Here is a 19,542-nt window from a genome sequence, read left to right as displayed (position 1 = left end):
AGACACCCACTACTGTACATTACAGCATTGGTTAGAGGAGAAAGGAGCAAGATTCAAAGTCTTATTCCAATGAGTTCAAAATTTACTGGTTCATAAGATCCATCTGTGACACTCAGTAAAATGCTGGTTCCTGGGAACACCCTAGGTATAAACAATCACTGTCTCCGAAGAAAAACTTAAGAATTTCCAATTTTAACACACTGCTGGTGATTCCAATCAGGCAAGTTAAAGATGCAATGGCATACAATAAAGACGAGGATATGAACATAAATGTAATGATTTCAAATTAGCATCAGTTATAAAGTTGTTTCAAGAAAAAGACGACAGAAGGAAAAAATTCAGTTGAAGTAAGACTGCAAGACAAACACATTTTCAGAATGTTAGCATGGATGTCAAGAAATACATACAAGCTTTCTGTCATATAAACAGTGCAGGGGACTCCCTCCCACCGCCTGCCTGCGGGGAATCATTAAGGTCCTCTCCAAGTAGGATTACTTAGTGAAAGAATCAGCCTTTCAGAAATTCATGCTTCGAACCAAGACGGCCTTCTTTGCAAGCAATAATGTAATTCATTCTCTGACACCTTGGAAAAGGAGGAGTGACTTCCCCAGAGCTTGGCGAGACAAAGCAAAGTGGCTGGCTGATTGTGAACCAATGTGGAAAATGTTATCGTAACAGAAGAATAGAGAGCAGGAGGCTAAGAAATCACAGACCAGAGAAAGAAAAGGGGGAGTTAGGGAAGGAATGAGGCTCCATCAAGATGAGTAGGAAAGAAAAGTTTAATTCAGGATCTCTATCTCTGGGAAAGAAACAACCTGATGTTGAGATTCTCCTTAAAGTTGACAATTCCTATTTTCAACCTACACCCATAATTAGCCATTTATACAAATCTGAACCTAACTAAATATTTTTTCCCAAAAACGAAGGGCCTAGCAAAACACGCTCATTTGGGAGAAGTCAATGGAGCTAAATCAACCTTGAATGGTTAAATCTCCACTGAGTATTTAGAAAAATCACGCTTTAATCCTATGAAAGGAGACATTGAAAATAGCGACAGAAATATAGCTCCTGAGCCATAAAATAAAGACAGGATAATATTTATCTTTGGTTAAAAGGGATTGTTCCTGTGAATTAAGGGCACTTTTCCAGCAGAGCACAGTGATAGAAGCTGCCAACACTTCAGAGTATGAAAATGCAGCTCTTGGGAAAGTTGGCATGGTGGTTGTTATCCTTGGAAGAATAAATGTCAAGTTTCTTACTGAGATCCTTCTAAAAGATTTATGCTCCAGAAAAGTGAGGTGCTCAGCCAATTCAATGGGCTCCAGATGGTCAAACAGCAGACAGGCTTTTCCCTTCTTGGATACTTTTTTCCTCTGTGTGACTCTTCTCATCCAGTCATAGGAAGGACTATAAAAGAAGAGTGAGTCCGGTCAATGTGCTGAAAGCCCATTTCACTCAATGGAAGTTATTAACCTACTGACTCTGTAACTCTTGGCTTGCATCCAGGGGCTTGTGCAAAATACATGCCGTCTTTCATATTTGAAGAGAAAACCACTGACCAATTGCCAATAGAACATAAATTTGGAGTTGTTTTTCCAGACAGATAGAGTAAGTTTTGCACTGATCCATCCAGAATCTCTTATTTAGTCTCTTTGTGACCGGCAAGGTCTGGATCATAAAGGAAAGATCGGGGCTAGTATATATAAATTTGGGAGTTTATCAGGATATAGTTGATGATTTAAGGCACATGGAAACCAGTAGAAGCTGTGGTTCTCACACTTCAGTATAACATGAATTATCTGAAAAGCTTGTTATAAAGACAGAGGCCTGGACCTCACTGCCAGAGGTTCTGATTCATTAGGAATGATCCTAAATAATATGTATTTTCACCAAACATCCCTTATAATTCCTGGATCATTCACTATTGATTACTATTGAAGAAGTATTCAATAGTAATCAACAGTGGAAAACAGAGTAGAATATGAATACCTAACACACAAGAACATACATTTGCAAGATGGATAACCATATTTAGGATCATCAAATAGTTTTCCCTGTGCAAAGTTACCTAGTTGATATGAAAGTGGCCTAATTGCACCAGTTACCTAATAACTAAGCTAACCAGCTCCTGACATCTATGGTCAACCACCATAAGGTTGTTGTTCTGAGGCCAACCTCAGCAGCACCATGCTACAGAGCTTCTCAAGCTTGCGTGTGAATCACTTAGACATTTTTAAAGTGCAAATTCCAATTCAGGTTTAAGGTGGGGCTTAGAGGCTGCATTCCTAATGAGCTCCCAGGTGACACCAATGCTGCTGGTCTGCTGACCACACTTTGAGTAGTGAAGGCATAAGAGACATCAACTAGATTCAGACTCAGTAACTAATACTGAGCATCTGTTGTGTGCCAAATGCTTTCATGCACTGTCTTATGTACTTATTGGATGTTCATAGTAATCCTATGAGAAAGGTACTGTCCACATTTTGTAAACAAAGAAACTGCAGCTTGGAGAGATGAGATGTGTCCAATATGGCTTGAGCTCACTATAGCAAGGCTTTGCTCACAGAAGCAAACCTGGATTCAGGAATGGGATGGACTCAGGACAAGTTGGGTAATCACTGCTTCCTCCCCTATAGCAGTGGACTCATCAAGTATGAAAGACGTTGGTGCCACTCTTACATGCTGGATATGTCGATGAGGCTGACGTGTTTTTCATATCCTAGTTGACTAGCTACTTCCCGGAATTCCTCAGTCATGCGAACCAAACCAAGATCCAAATTAAACTCTGCAGGAAACTTCAGAATCCAGTACCTGAAAGGCATCAAATAATTCTGGCAGCTGGAAGATTTCAAGTTGGATATCTATGGAAACGATTGTACCATTTTACAGACTAAATTTAACACCAAACCTGGGACCATCCAGGACCATACTTCAAATTAGCCATCTCCTGTCTCTAAATCCCCATCCATCACATGGAGCCTCTCTCTGCCCTTCTTCAATCTAAAACCACTCCCATTCATAGCCCCTATTTCGGTTGAGAGGAAACCTTTCCTTCAATTAACAATGAGTGAGGGAGTAGAAGAAAATAAATCCACCCTTTCTAAGAGCTAGTTTCATTCCCTAATCACATTTACTATTACTTGATCTCTAGTCCAAAAGATAAAGTTCCCCCGACGCCACGCAACAGAGGAGGACCAATTTTAACAAAGTTGGTGGGAGGGGCATCAGAGTAGACGCTTCTGTCAAACTAGGTCTGCAGCTTGGGGAAAAGGAAATTATCAACAATTCCAGAACTAGAAACTACAACTGTGCCAGAACCAGAAGCTATAAGAAATTAAAATTTGTAAATATATTTACCTCATGAAGTAGCAGATCTTTAATCGAAATTCATTGCAGCTTTCTCCAGTGGCATTTCGATACGTAAACCAGTTAAAGAAAAAATCCTTGCACCTTGTTTCCTTTGCACATACCTGTAGCTGTGTCCTCGATTTATACAAATTCCTAATAAGAGGACCATACTAGGGACATTCGGGTTATACGGACACTCAGATATGGAGAGAAGTGGCCTCTGATGACTTCAACACTGAACAATTGAAACCTGAATTAGTTTTGCTTTTCTCCGCACTTATTAACCAATAACTGCCAACTGTAGTTACAAATAGATTGGCAACTGTACATAATTAAAATTGACAGTACAGAGAAATGCTACTTTAACCAAAAAGATTTTGTATTTAGAATTAATGCCTTATACAGTTATGCACCACATAACGACATTTCAGTCAATGAAGGACCACATATATGACAGTGAATTGAAAAATTCCTGTTGCCTAGTGACATGGTAGCCAGCACAATGTTGTAACCCAATTGTATTACTCATGTGTTTGTGGTGATGATGGTGTAAACCTACTGTTCTGTGAGTCATATAAAGTCTAGTGTATATAGTTATGAACAGTATATAATACTTGATAATGAGAATAAATGACTATGTTATTAGTTTATGTACTTACTATACTATCTTTGTTGTAATTTTAGAGTACTCCTTTTACTTCTGTAAAAAAATTAAAAAGTTAACTGTAAAACAGCTTCAGGCAGGTTCTTCAGGAGCTATTCCAGAAGAAGGCATTGTTATCCTAGGAGATGACAGCTCCATGCATGTTACTGCCTCTGAAGACTTTCCAGTGGAGCAAGAGATGGAGGTGGAAGACAGTGATATTGATGATCCTGAGCCTGTATAAACCTAAACCTAGGCTAATGCGTGTGTTTGTGTCTTTGCTTTTAAGTTTAAAAAGTTTTAAAAAATTTAAATAGAAAAAGGTTGTAGAATAAAGATATAAAGAAAGAAAATATTTTTGTACAGCAATACAGTATGTTTGTGTTTTAAGGAGTTATTACAAAAGGGTTAAAAAGTTTTTAAAGGTTTATAAAGTATAAAAGTTACAGTAAGCTAAGGTTAATTTTTTATTGAAGAAAGACAAGTATTTTTTATAATTTGGTGTAGCCTAAGCGTATAGTGCCTATAAAGTCTACGATATTGTACAGTAATGTCCTAGGCCTTCACACTCACTCACCACTTACTGACTCACCCAGAGCAGCTTCCAGTCTTACAAGCTCCACTGATGATTAATGCCCTCTACAGGTGTACCACTTTCTATCTTTTATACTGTATTTTTACTGCACCTTTTCTATGTTTAGATGCACAAATACTCACCATTGTGTTACAATTGCCTATAGAATTCAGCACAGCACCATGCTGTAAGGTTTGTGGCCCAGGATTAATAGGCTGTATCATACAGCCTTGGTATGTAGGAGGCTACAGCATCTAGGTTTCTGTAAGCACACTCTATGATCTTTGCAAAATCATGAAATCATCTAATGATGAATTTCTCAAAACGTATCCCTATGGTTATGCTATGCGTAACAGTGTGGGTACTCTAATTTCTTCTTTCATTTTTGAAAATTTCATTTTCAGGTATGTTAGTACTCAAGTTGTGCTATTTATTCATACTCCTTTTAACAGATATATATTGAGCTTGTGTATATGCCAGGCACTGGATACAGCGTGAGCAAGGAATCCAAAGGGAGGAAAGTTTAAAGAAATGTCAATTCACAGTCTTCACGTTTCCCACATTAAACATTACTATGCCTAAACATCCCTTTTTATTTGTGTCTCATGCATTGGTGGCCATGCTAAGGGTGAGAACGCTGTTGATGGTACATTCTTTGGACAATGTCTAGATTGTCAGGAGTATGGCCAGACTGAGTCAATGCCCTCCACCCTTACCTATGTTCTACACTTCAACAATGGACTCATATAACCCTTGGACCACTGGGGACTAGGATCTTGTTCACTTTCACAGACCTTATAGACTCTCTAACACCGCTTTCTGCTCTGAGATTGTGAGGAGGATGAAGAGAAGAAGTAGAAAGTGGAGGAAGCTTGAATTGAACAGGTGGACACCCTACTGACTCCAAAAGCCTTGGCAGGCCCTAATAACACTCGATGGCACCTCTCCCTTTAAGGCCTCCCCCTCCCCTATAGGGGTTATCACTCATCTCCAGGGCCTCATGGGCTTGAAGAAGGCAAAGACTGCAGGAACCAGCATCAGAGATTATATAATAAGCATTGGCTCTCAGGGAATAGAACCTTTTACAAATGGGAGACTGCATTTTCAGTCATTTGGCTTTCAACCACTTTTCAGGACTGCATCATGTACAGAAGTAGTAGGCTGCTAAAAGCCCTCATTATGGAATGGCATTTTTAACCATGGGATTTATGTTTTTGTTTGTATTTCAGAAGAAAATCTAAAATTAGTGTCAGTCAACAAATCATAATAAACCTGCTAGAATGTTCATTGTATCTTGGCAGCAAGGGGAGATGTGAAAACTAAATTGATGTTTGTTCCCAAGCAAAAGCATCTTATTTTGGCTCTATTTCCACATGATTAAGCTGCATTCTCTATGCCCACCATTTCGTCATCCCAGAAGAAATAAATTTGGTCTTGAATCATTGTTAAATATTCTCTCATTGCTCTAACAACAGAAATGTTTAAGACAAGTTAGAAACATCCAGCCTACAGTTCCTGCTTCATTTTACATCTTAGTGATTATCTTCAAGTACAGCCAAAATATCCAGATGGAGAGTCAACTATCTGGTCTATCATCCAGCTATGTTTGGTCTAGACATCTATATATATTCACAAAACAGCTGGATAACCGAAGACTATTTATTCATCTTAATTTACTGGCTTTGGATAGACACTCTATCTAAATACAAAGCTTGATTTATGATTGTAAAAATTACACAGTAGTTGAAAAGATATATGCAGAGAAGTTTTTCTGCCAATTCAGTGGAAGATAAATACCATCGGTGCATCAGTAGAACTATTCTTGGCAAATAACTGTTATTCAGCTCTCCATTGTCATCTGTTAAAAAAATAGAACAAGAAGTGAAGAGATAACAGTGCTATTCTCTACTTTTTCTAACATCAATAGAGAAGCATCAGGGTCAAAAATTGTTCATAGAACAATGATCTTTAACTTCCTACTTCAGCTAGTATTTCCTTGCAAGTAAAGGTAGGTGGGTCTTACCCTTCCTCTGGTCTACAGTTGACAGCTTTAATAAATAAAAATACAGGACACCCAGTTAAATTTGAATTTAAGAGAAACAATGATTAATTTCTTCAGTGTAAGTATGTCCAAGGCATTATTTAGGTCACACTTACACTAAAAATGTTTGTCAGAAATTCAAGTGTAACTGGCCATCCTGTATTTTACCTGGCAACCTTGCTCTGGTCTAACTCTGGTTTCTATAGTAATCAATTCAATAAATAACTAATCCTCATGAGAGTTGACTTTCTTTGTGCAAGGGATAATCCAGAATTCGGAGGTGGAAATGAAAACACCACAAGGAGCATACGGCTGTAAAGTCTATAATCTTGTAGTAGATACGACGTGTATGAATGTAGAATGCAGTAAACTGTGCTACTCACATTCATCTGAGACAAAAGAACAAGAAACAATCACAAAGGCATATGCCATGTGCTATCAGGAATTACAATGAGATGTGGGACTGGGGAAGAGGCAAGCAACATTCCTGATCAAGGAGACTAGGAGTGGTATTATGAACATCTGAGACGGCCCTGAAGCAGAATCTCAATGAAAGGAATATGACCAATGCATGGTGGTAGAAAGGTGCAGGGAATGTTCCAGAAACATTAAGTGGACAGTTGGACTGCAGTATGAGCTGTGGGCAGTAAAGGGAAAGAAATGTGGAGGGCAGTGAAACTGGAGACACAGACTGGGGTCAATCCAAAAGGCCTTAAATACCAAGGTACAGAGACTGAACTCTGTTGCACAAGCAACTTGCCTCTGAATAGAGGAAAGCGAGAGCATCGAGATACCCAAAGAGATGAAAGGAGAAAAGGATCATACCAAACATCTCAATGCAAGTGCGCAGCAGTTCATCTAACGTTGCTGCTTTCCCAAGGCCACTTGATCCCATGGTTGTTTAGCCGTTGTCAAAAAACCAGAGACATTTTCAGCATCAGATAGACCATCTCCATAATCATGTGAATCAGTGATGTTAGTGCCTAGTGGTGACCTCTGTCCTTAGTTGTACTTCAAGAAAACTCTAAAAAAACAAGAGAAAGTTATTAGCCTAGAGTTCAGACCCCATTAGAACATCACTTTCCTACCTGAAAAGATAATGACTTCCATAGACAATATCTTTCTACAAGAAAAGTATCATAGTGACTGAGATTACATGAATCTTTATGATGCCAAAATAACTGCTAAGCTGTTCCTGGGCATGGATGTGTGTGGTGACCACGGAAATGTTCCCTGTTATATATCATCCCACTTCATAGCTGAAATTTTTTAGATGCAATATTTTATACTTTCTTCATATCATTTTTTTTTTTTTTTTTTTTTTTTTTTAGACAGAGTCTCACTTTGTCACCCAGGCTGGAGTGCAGTGGTGTGATCTCAGCTCACTGCAACCTTGACCTCCTGGGTTCAAACAATTTTCCCACCTATGACCCCAAGTAGCTGGGACTATAGGCACACACCACCAAGCCTGAATAATTTTTTTTGTATTTTTTGTAGAGACAGGGTTTTGCCATGTTGCCCAGGCTGGTCTCAAACTCCTGAGCTCCAGTGATCTACCTACCTTGGCCTCCCAAAGTGCTAGGACTACAAGTGTGAGCCACTATGCCCGGCCATCTTTCCTCATATTCTTAAGTGATAAGATACTCAAGAATGCTATAAATGTTACTTGGTTACTTTAATATTAATAAAGGATGTGTAAAGAGAAAATTTTTTAAATACAAATATATTTATGAACATTATCCTCAGTGATTACATAAATATTCGACAACTATAAAAAATTCTATTTGCCTAACTGAGAGTAAGATTATTCTTTGCAGTGGTAAAAATGCTACTGTTAATTTATTTAACACCCACATTATGTACTATGCACCATACCAAATGCTTTGCATATATTATCCAACTTGATCTTCACAACAAGGCTATGAGGTAGTAATAATTATTTCCAGTTCACAGGTGAGGTGATGGGATTCACAGAGGTTTGGCAACCTACCCCAATCCATACAATTATGAAGGCCTAGAATCAGGACGCCACTATAAAATAAAGCTTCTGTGTTCCCTTTCTTCTTACTTCCACAAGCATGGATACCCTCACAAACCATCATAATTTTGCCTGCTAAACTAGTGTAAAGGGTATCACTCCTCCACATTATCTCAGAAAAAAAGACATTAGACAGATTATCTGTTACAGAGGTAGAAGGAAAATGTGGGGATAACAGCTATCCCATTTGCCAGCACTGTCATGGGGAAAACGTGATTGGAAATAACCTCTTATAGTTGCTTACTCAAAAGCATTGCTGTTGGGTAGACATCATCACTTTATTTTACACAGCAGGTCCTTGATGCCAGGTCCCCACAGGACTTGAAACAGGAGGAAGACTGTCATGATGTAAGATATTTATCCACTTTAGACATTTTAGTAGATAAATAAAGCCATCGAGGATTCATCTCATGAGCTGTTTAAAGTCAATGTCTATTTTACTCTCAAACTGTATTTATTCAACTGGCAATCATTGAGCACCTGACCTATGCCAGGCACTGGGTTAGGCATTGAGGCTGCCAAGATGAACAAATCATCGTCCCATTCTTACCTTCAATGGGCTCATAGTCAACTTCAGAAAACAAACATGTGAATGAATAGGAAAAAATACCTAATGACCATATGTATGGTTGTATTCGTTCAGTGAGACCACTGGAGTGACATTGGAATGAGTCTGTTCACCAGGCACATAACTTTGGGGGAAAAATGTTTGCCATCTATTCATTCTGTGAAAGAACAGATTCTTGTGCTGAAGGTACCACTCTTAGAACATAAAATAAAGGATTATTTCAAGTGTTCAATAAAAATAGCAGAGAAACTTGATCCAAGCTCTCCCAATTCTGCTGCTCAAATGATTTGTGAAAGCAGATTATTAAAGTCATCTGGAACTAACTCTCACATCTTTTAACAAAGTTACCTTATCTGTAAGGCCTTTCCTGACCTATTTAAAACAACGCACCCCTCACCTCACACCCACCTCTCACTTGGCATACCCTACCTCCCTTCCTGGATTTGTTTTTCTTTGTAACACTTAACACCATCTGACAAACTATATATTTTACTTGTTTATTTGTTTTTTAATCTCTATAGTGCTATTAATGTAAACTCCAAGATTGCAGACATTTTTGTGTTTGTCCTCTGGTATATTCCTTAATGCCTAAGGTTTTGCTTCTCACATAAAAGATATTCAAAAATTATTCACTGAATTAATGAATGAGTGGACTAATGGATGAGGAAATGAATATAATAAAACTTGTCACAGGTTTGTCTTTGAATATGAGTATTCATATGAATGTGTATAGATATCTTTTTTTTTTTTTTTTTTTTAATACACAGTTTTGCTCTTGTTGCCCAGGCTGGAGTGCAATGGAGCAATCTTGGATCACTGCAACCTCCGCCTTCCAGGTTCAGGCAATTCTCTTGCCTCAGCCTCCCAAGTAGCTGGGATTATAGGCTCCCACCAACACACCCAGGTAATTTTTTGTATTTTTAGTAGAGACAGGGTTTCACTATGTTGGCTAGGCTGGTCTCGAACTCGTGACCTCAGGCGATCCACCCACCTCAGCCTCCCAAAGTGCTGGGATTACGGGTGTAAGCCACCATGCTCAGCTGATACCGTATGTTTTTAAGAGACTTTTTCAAAGTTTACTAGATCAGCTTTAAGTAAACATCACTGAAACAAAAATTTCTGCCAGTTTTCTAAACTTAATAGTATCTGCTTATATTCATTATGAGAACTTGCCTCTTCCAAGGCATGCGGGGGTAGAATGTCTCTGATTTTTCTAATGTAAGCTCTATTAGTATCAAGATTGAACAGTTAACAAGTTTGATTACCTTCATGTGTATACAGTCATTTTTTTTAATCCTGTTACTCACACACTGCTTAGAACAAATAGGCCTAGACTAAACTGGTTTCTCAATTCAAAACCAAAATTATTCAGCTGAGCTGTTTGGGGAAGGTGTTGACATTCCCATAAGGAGTTAGAGATAACCTGGAAACAAAGACTTATCACCATGTTTAGGGTTATATTTCTGATCTGCAAAGAAACTGGCATGTAATGGGCCAGGTGGGCTGGGCTATCAGGTTACAATCTGTTTCTGCAATCAGTAGATGTGTCTGAGTTTCTGCTCCGCCTTCTGTCACCTGCACATTTACCTGAGATATCATTTCCTATGTGTGGACATTATTGTGTCTGCCACTGCCTTTTTTCAAAATAAGGCTTCTTTATTACAAAAGCAAGGTACACCTATTATTTAAGTGTACACTTATTATTTAAGGACAGTAAGGAAAACATTACCCATAATCTCATCATCCAAAGATAACTCCTATTAACATCATAGCATGTTTCTTTTAGTTTCTCTAGGTATATTTATTTGTTTTATTAGAATTCTTACATAATTTACAACAATTTAAAGAAGTACTTACCTGTTGTTTCCATACAGATAGAGTTCCAAATCCAAAAGAACTTTAAGGGCAATTAGCATCATTGGGAAATGCATGGAAGAAGCAGTCTGTAGAAATGGTTTGTTCAAACTGAATGATAAGTACTTTGGAGAACCTGACAAAAGAATGGAAAGAAACCCCCACACAGAATGAGATAATGATAACCCCAAAGAATCCACATTGTGTTAAAGCATTTTCAAAAACTTTGAGTTACAGGTGCCATTTGAGATTTTGTCTAAACTTCACCCACAAAATCAATTAACAAGGGCAAATATTCAAAATAGCTATTTGGTAACATGATCTTTTTTAATCAAGTGAGCTTTTTAAAAAAATGAAGCCTATTAAAAACCCACATATGCGACAAAACCAAGTTCTACACACATAATATAAACTACTATTTCATGCAAATATATAAGTGGATTACTCATTAAGAATTTCCAAACACTGACTTTGAAATCCTCAAAACAGTTTGTGGTTGTGATCACGAAACTCTGACCCTAAATCACTACTGATTGTCTCAAGATGAATGTCAATGTTATTTTAGTGCAGGCTGTTTAGTCTCCCAATGGGGACGTTAGGACTTGCTGTTTGTTTAGGACTTGCTGTGGTGTTGATAGGTACTCTCTGGCTGTGATGAAAATTATTGCTTTCCAACATAGACATTTTCTCCCGAGTCTGAAAGGGACATAATCAGCTAAATTTCTCCCAGGGTTTGAATTATTTCTAAAAGAGAAGTGTTATTTTTACAGGGCAATAGAGTTTGTTGGGTGTGATTTCAAAGGCTATGATATGTTCATGTAGCAAAAGGACTTGTGAAGCCACTTTTGTCAAAAAAACATCCTTCTGAGGTTGCCTAGGACAAAAAGAACTGTGCTCTCAATTTCAGAAATAACAAAAGGAAGCCAATTCCAGGCAACTATTCATTAACAGATATAAATTAGCATACCAGGCTCTTGACTCAGAACCTCTTCATTAAAAAAAAAAAAAATTGCGTTTCAACCTTAGTAACCAAATGGGGGAAAGTCTGACTTATCTCTGAGTAAAATGCCATAATGCTGCTTGCTTTACTAGATTGTTTAAGGAGTTAGTGAGGTCACGTGAAGTGAACCCATCATGGAGCCTGCAAAACGCTGAGTGCTCGGGTCAGGGTTTCCCTTTACCCGCACTACTCCTTCCCCTCCCATATTAAAAGTCTTTTAAGTTGAGGCCTGAAGTGGAGGATCAATTTGTGGAAGAGACAGGAAGAGAGATGTTCGTTTAGAGAAGAGAAAAGATATTCGAAGAAAAAATACGGTGACACTGTTGCACCTATTAGTGGGCCAGGCAGCCTCACCAGCAAGGGACTCCAATTCCCAAAGGTTCTCAAGCCAAAGTTAGGTCATGACTGTGAGAGATGTTGTAGACTAAATTCCCAGACGGTGTCTAGGAAGTATGCCAAAATGACAGGGAAGCTTTCTCCTGGCTCTAGTAATTGTAGGATTTATAAGGTGAAATATTATAACTAGTAAGTATTCAACAAATCCTCTTGAAATGATGTTGGCCATATTAGAACTTTCAAAGATTGTCTTGTCTATCACATTATCTCTATTCCAAGATAAAAAAAAACTTGAAGATCCTTCCCTGCTAATGGCAGTCATTATCTTTATGCATAAATGACTCTCTCTCTATATATATATATCTTTACATTAATACAACCTCCATATGGAGACAAAAAGGTTTCCCTAAATGACTAATGCTTTGTGAAAACAAGTGGTAATTGTTACAAACTTTGAAGTCTTAAAGATTAATGCCAAAGATGTCAGCATTCATCGTTCTGGAAATATGCAAACTTAATTTCCCTGTATCAGCAGAGACATGAGATTTTTTTTTTAAGTGCTGTAATTACATTACCTGATACACCATAGGAGAATTAAAATTGAGTTTAGTAAATGAAATAATAAAAACTCTGAAAGATAATTAATTTATTTGACAAACACTTACTGAGGATGTACTAGACACCAGACACTGAACAAAATACCAGAGTGGCTGGTAGAAGGGATTGGTGTTGGGGGATCGAAGGATAAATGGATAAACAAGACAGACACAATCCTTGCCTTAACACTCTAGTAAAGAATTAAAGGAACAATTACAATAGAATAGCCTATTGGACCACAGAGCAGGTAGGCAGGGGCACTAATTTAATCTGGGAGCCTGAGGAGTTTTAGGTTGACAAAGAAGATGGCAATTATGAGAAATCGAAAAGACATTTAGAATGACCAAAGTATTATGGCAAGAGATGAGACTAAAAAGTCAGTAGTAGCTCATGACAGTAGTGTAAGCTTTAGTAAGGAGTATATACTTCACCCAAAGGGCAGTGGGAAGCCATTGTTTGAAAGAAGAGTGGTATGATCATTATCTGGATGTTTCCTTTTTTTTTTTTTTTTTTTTTTGAGATGGTCTCACTCTGTTGCCCAGGCTGGAGTGCAGTGGTGTGATCTTGGCTCACTGCAACCTCTACCTCCCAGGTTCAAGTGATTCTCCTGCCTCAGCCTCCCAAGTAGCTGGGATTACAAGCATGCAACACCATGCCTGGCTAATTTTTACATTTTTAGAAGAGATGGAGATTTCCTTATGTTGTAGCCAGGCCGGTCTCGAACTCTTGACTTCAAGTGATCTGCCCACCTCAGCCTCCCAAAGTACTAGGATTACAGTCATGAGTCACTGTGCCTGGCCCATATCTGGATTTTAAAAGATTCTTCCAGCTGCAGAATGGAGAAGAGATTATAGTAAAGACCTACAGTGAGGATGGGGAAACCAGTTAGTAATTGATTAAAATCATTCAGGCAAGAGATGATGGTTGTCTAAACCAGCATGTGTCCATGGAGATGGGAAAGAAGAGGCTGGTTGCAGAATTTCTTTTGAAAATACATTCAGAAAGATTTACTGATCCATTGGCTATGGGGAATGACCAGAAATCAAGGATAATTCCTAGATTTGTAGCTAGATATTTGGTTGGGTCATGGTGCCACTCCCCTGTGAATGAGAAATTGAGAGTGGAGGGGAGGAGAAGCAAGTTTATGGAAGGAAAATGATGAGTTCACTTTGGCGGTACTGAGTTATAGATGCTTAAGACTCTAAGGAGAAATTTTGTTTTAAATTATTTCCTTTGATCATGTGAAGGGGAATTGTTGAGTTAACTTCTAGATATCTATTACAGACTTCTGAGTTAAGACCTGAGCTTTTTTAAGTGCTAAGAATTAGCAGGGAAAAGAAATTGGAGGAAGGGGCAGGAGAGTGATAAGTTAATTCATGTAACATGGTCCCTGGGAGGACAAGAGTAAGGGGTCCACGTACAGGTGGAGGGAATGACTATGGATAAAGAAGATGACCACTTCTTTCAATGCAATTGCAGGAGAGACCCCAAAAAAGGACATCAATATAGGTATATTTGTCATTTGTATGGAAGTAAGTTTCTGTCTGGCAACTTTCATATACTCTAAAAAGGAGACATGGTCATCTGCCAAAAGGTATGATGGATACAGTTCTGAGGTTTATCAAGGAGAAAATGTACAAAAGCTGTTGTGAAAATCGAAGAAAGGAACCAGAATTATCAGGATTATTTCTGTCAAGAGTAGAATGCTGACATTTCAATTCTTCTGGGGTTTTAATTTTTTTATTTTTATTTTTTTGAGAGGAAGTTTAGTGTTCCTTGTTCTTTGGGCTATTGTATAACCCACCATGTCATGTTTCTAAAATTATTTCAGATAACTTCTGGAACAATGTATATGGGAACTCTCCCCTGCATTGAAGGAGCAATTCTGAGTTTCTATTGTTATGGTCTAGTCACACTTTCCATATGTGTGAGCCTCAAAACTAAAACAAGGCTGGCATTTGTTAGGTGGTGTCCTCACCACAGCACAGATCCCGAATCCCCTTTCACCTAGGTTTGCTTGGTGAAGAGGATGTTAAGATACCATTGGAAATGAAATAATAAGAGAAACAGGCAGGGTATGGTGGCTCATGCCTCTAATCCCAACACTTTGGGAGGACAAGGTAAGTGGATCACTTGAGGTCAGGAGTTCGAGACCAGCCTGGCCAACGTTTTATTTTTCTTTAAATAAAAATTAGCCAGGCATAGCGGTGCATGCCTGTAATCTCAGCTGCTTGGGAGGCTGAGGCAGGAGAATCACCTGAACCTGGGAGGTGGAGGTTGCAGGGAGTCAACTCCGCCACTGCACTCCAGCCTGGACAACAGAAAGAAAATCATTTCTCTTCCATCCTTTGACTTGATTCAAAATATTTTATTCTAGCAACTACCACCTGAGCTACCTTTCTTATGATCCCCACCTTCCCTACCAGGCTTTCTGCATCTCTGCCCTACCACTCATATTCTCCAATGCTCTCATTATCTGAGTCTCACTCTGTCACCCAGGCTGGAGTGCAGTGGCGTGATCTTGGCTCACTTCAACCTCCGCCCCCCAGTTTCAAGCAACTCTCCTACCTCAGCCTTTAGAGTAGCTGGGATTACAGGCGTGCACCACCATGCCCAGCTAATTTTTGTATTTTTAGTAGAGATGGGGCTTCAACATGTTGTCCAGGCTGGTCCTGAACACCTAACCTCAAGTTATCTACCCACCTTGGCCTCCCAAAGTACTGGGATTACAGACATGAGCCACTGTGCCCAGCCTCAGTTTACTCTTTATATTCGAAATTCTTTGGTTATTTCTGCGTTGGTCTTCTTTCTGTTTAAATTTTCCTTCTCATTCCTTTTAAGTTCACTCCTCTGTTCCTTGAATTTCTCTTTCTACGTTAGTTTCTTCAATCAGGTGTTCTTCCCAGTGTGTTTCACGAAAGTCATACAATCATCACTGTCAAACTTGTTTCTATCACAAACCTGCTGGGATAGTACAAATATAAGAAATGGGCCCGGTGCTTACAGCAAAACTCATTCATCATAAATGGACCACAACTGATGACATGAAGACTAAAGTCCCCCGTATTTATGGATGGTGAAGCAATATCTCCAAAGGTTATTTAACAATGACAGTAGGAATGAGCCAGGGTTAATGCTGTAATTTTCAACTCTAAAGTATTTTTTTGTCATTGTTGGTTTGGATGTGTTTATTTAATATAGTAATAGGATTTTCCTGGGTTTAAAAATTTTTTTTGTTTTATCCTGAAAAGAGATTTCACAAATGGGAAATTAATAATCAGCACTGTGCTGGATTTTAGAAAATGAAGTAATAACAGCATCTACAAATACTATTTATTAGTGGCAATGTAATGTGACAGATACAACATTGGAAAAATTATCTATATTATCTTTAAATCTTATAACACTCCCATAACCAAGTCTTATTATCTCCATTTCATGGATAAGGAAATGGAAGCCTAGAGAGGTTAAATTACTTGTCCGGTACCATGTTACTAGTTAAGTTGCAAAGCCAAGTCCAATTCCAAAAATTTATGTTTTTCTACTACCTACAAAAATTTTAGCTGCTGTTAAGGCCTGCCTATTAGAACAATTTCTAGACATTGTCTAGAACAAAGGTTTACTATTCCCTGTGTTTGGCTCATAAGCATTCTGTCACTGGCCCTATTGTCTGAAAATGAATAACCTTCGCTATTACGGCAAGCTTGGCAACTCAGAGAATCACTGGTACCAAGTACTGAGCAGAAGTCAATAACCAGCTCAGAGCTCATCTCACAAGGACTCATTGCATTTTCTGGTAACAAGTAATAAGGTTTAACTGCATTTTATTTATGTTTTCTTGGTTACTGGTATTTAATATTGGCAACCAATTTAACATATTTACTGCTATCTGACATATGAATGAAAAATCAGAATCTTGGAGAAGCTTTAGTAATAAATACCACAAAATTCCAAAGTCACACCAAAGGGGTATTTTCCTAGCATTTGGCTGCAGCTGAACATAGAAGGGAAATGACATAAACACATTCTAGACACCTGCAGCTGGATGGCTTCCAGATGGACACATTCAACCACATTGCAGTGCTAAGACCACTATGGCAATTCGAGCGTTCACTTTCTAAATAATACCCCAAAGTAAAACCTGAAACTAGGAAACTTGAGCCTCAAAATTAAAAATTTTAAACGTTGGAAAAATTATTTTTTTAAAGATCAATATTTTCTTCTCCTGAAAATGCCAATAGTATATTTGTAAGAATCCTGTCTGTGGTCTTAATACTCTGGAAGTACCCAATCTCAAATTCTCTGAAAGAAAGTCACATTCCCTTAATCCTTTGTTGTTCTGTTTACTTCAGAGTAGATTTGATGATGGTCATAATGGTGGTGGTGGTGGTGGTGATGATGATGATATGGAGGAGGAGGAAGAGAAGGAATCATTTAGGTACTCTTCATGTTGGTCACTGTGTTGACGTTTTTCCCCAGCAAACTCTGGGAGGCTAGGCCCCTCCCAGCAATCTAGCAATAAATAAAATTCAGCTAAATCTTGCTTGTTACTTAATTGTTACCAAAAAATGTAATGATGTCTTGTGAGATGAGCTCTGAGCTGGTTATTGACTTCTGTTTAGTACTTGGTGCCAATACCAACGTGCTCTGCCTCATGTGCCCACTACGAACAAGAAGGCATTTTTAAAAACTGCATAAGTAAAATTCTTAGGGATCATCCTACTGGATCCAGAAGACAATCTCCAAGGATAGAATCTACACAAAGGAGGCTCCAAGGGAATTAAGACATTACACAGAAAGAAAAAGCAAGAGAATGTGAACAGAAGGCATAGCCTGGACTACAAAATCTCTCCTAAACTGCCATCACTCTAGGCTGGAAGTGGAAGTTGACTGTCGCTAAAAACAAGGGGAAAGGATTTTAAAATATGAATTCTAAGTTGCTACACAGGAATGCAGCCAGAAGCACTAACACAATGAAAGACTGCCTTTAAATGGACCCCCAGTTTCTCAGAGAAAGGCATTAGTTTGGTTGGGGCACAAAAGCCAACATCTATTGTCTATTAAGCATTAAACACAACACTATAGGCTAAAGATGTAGACAGTCCATTCTCAAGAGCACACAATCCCATACAGGAGACATTTTATAAATCAGTTATTATAAACCAATGAGTCCATTAAGTCTGGTAACAGAGACAGATGCCCAGGGCATTGTGGGAGCACAAAAATGAGACCAAATTCCACCCAAGGAGATCTAGGAAGCCTTCTCAACAGGAAAGATACTAAGTTTTATGGGTCACAAAATTACAGTAGAAAATACAGGCTAAGTTTAATAGTGTCAGACAGTGAGGTGGTTGGAAATATCTGAACATGATTCCAGAATTAGTCATAGGATAGACATATGCAATTTGTTTTCAAAAAAATTATCATTATATGAAAAATGAGTAAGAACACATGTGAGACAACAATATTTAGGTTAAAAGCTGATGACAGAGGGGCCGGACACAGTGGCTCACATCTGTAATTCCCAGCACTTTGGGAGACCACGTCAGGCAGATCACCTGAGATCAGGAGTTCGAGACCAGCCTGACCAACATGAAAAAACCCTGTCTCTACTAAAAATACAAAATTAGCCAGGCCTGGTAGCACATTCCTGTAGTCCCAGCTACTCAGGAGGCTGAGACAGGAGAATCCCTTGAACCCAGGAGGCAGAGGTTGCAGTGAGCCGAGATTGTGCCATTGCACTCCAGCCTAGGTAACAAGAGCAAAACTCCATCTTAAAATAAATAAACAAATAAATAAAGCTAACCAGAGAAAATAATTGGGATCAGGTAGGTATACATTGAGTTCTGAACCATCTGTGGATTTTTTTCAAAGGCACAAATAAAAGAAAGCATTACAAAAAGCATAGTGGTTGCACAATGCTGCTTTCTTTTTATTAATTTTCTTATCCAGTTTCACTATTGATAGTGATAAGCTTTAATAGATAGATTTCCTTTACTATTTAGACACTAACTTTGTATACACAGATACTGAAGATGTAATATGAATTTCTCTTTTCTAAGAGAAACTGTACTATGTTATCTAAGTGAAAACATTTTGCTCCTATTTAGAAACCCATGGGTTTACACTACTCTTTTATGGGACGGTAACATCTCAGTTTGAAATTACTTCTGAAATCAGGGATTTGGAACTAGACAGGAACCAAAAAAACAGTATGTTTAAAATTATTTCTGTGCTCTCAAATAAAGTTATACAGCTTGAAGCCCATAATTAGAAGGCTCCACTTAATGACTTTGTCATTCCCTTTTATTTCAGATGTTTTTCCTGCAGCAAATGGTTCTTCTTTTCCCTAAAAGAAAAACAAATCTCAAGAGGCAATGTTATCTGTCTTCCTCCCATCTAAGACATCAACTAATTTCACCTTACTCCTGAAAAGAAATCACAGTCCATACCTACAAAAAAAAAAAAAAGAAAATATAAGAGTCTAAAACAATTACGTAATATCTTAGGTCCCTTTAACTTCTCTAAGGCTCACTTTCGTCA

The 19,542-nt window shown here is 38.3% G+C and overlaps 1 protein-coding gene across 4 annotated transcripts in view; it reads right to left on the bottom strand.

The window, feature by feature from the left end:
* The window catches only part of RASGRP3 (RAS guanyl releasing protein 3), a 128,956-nt gene that overhangs the window by 37,006 nt on the left and 72,408 nt on the right, over positions 1 to 19,542 (bottom strand). For all 4 annotated transcript variants that reach the window (XM_064363993.1, XM_064363994.1, XM_064363991.1 and 1 more), the window contains exons 2-7: positions 11,070 to 11,202; positions 7,432 to 7,630; positions 6,321 to 6,423; positions 3,358 to 3,420; positions 2,680 to 2,811; positions 1,260 to 1,407 (exon numbers count right to left, since the gene is read on the bottom strand). In XM_064363993.1, the coding sequence (XP_064220063.1) occupies positions 1,260 to 1,407; positions 2,680 to 2,811; positions 3,358 to 3,420; positions 6,321 to 6,423; positions 7,432 to 7,501 (516 nt within the window). In that variant the 5' untranslated portion in view covers positions 7,502 to 7,630; positions 11,070 to 11,202. The remainder of the gene's footprint in view (positions 1 to 1,259; positions 1,408 to 2,679; positions 2,812 to 3,357; positions 3,421 to 6,320; positions 6,424 to 7,431; positions 7,631 to 11,069; positions 11,203 to 19,542) is intronic.

Source organism: Aotus nancymaae, unplaced genomic scaffold (genome assembly GCF_030222135.1).
Source record: "Aotus nancymaae isolate 86718 unplaced genomic scaffold, 86718_ANA_hifiasm-v0.15.2.pri h1tg000057l, whole genome shotgun sequence".
Lineage (NCBI taxonomy): Eukaryota > Metazoa > Chordata > Mammalia > Primates > Aotidae > Aotus > Aotus nancymaae.
This window is presented reverse-complemented; position numbering and strand designations above follow the sequence as displayed.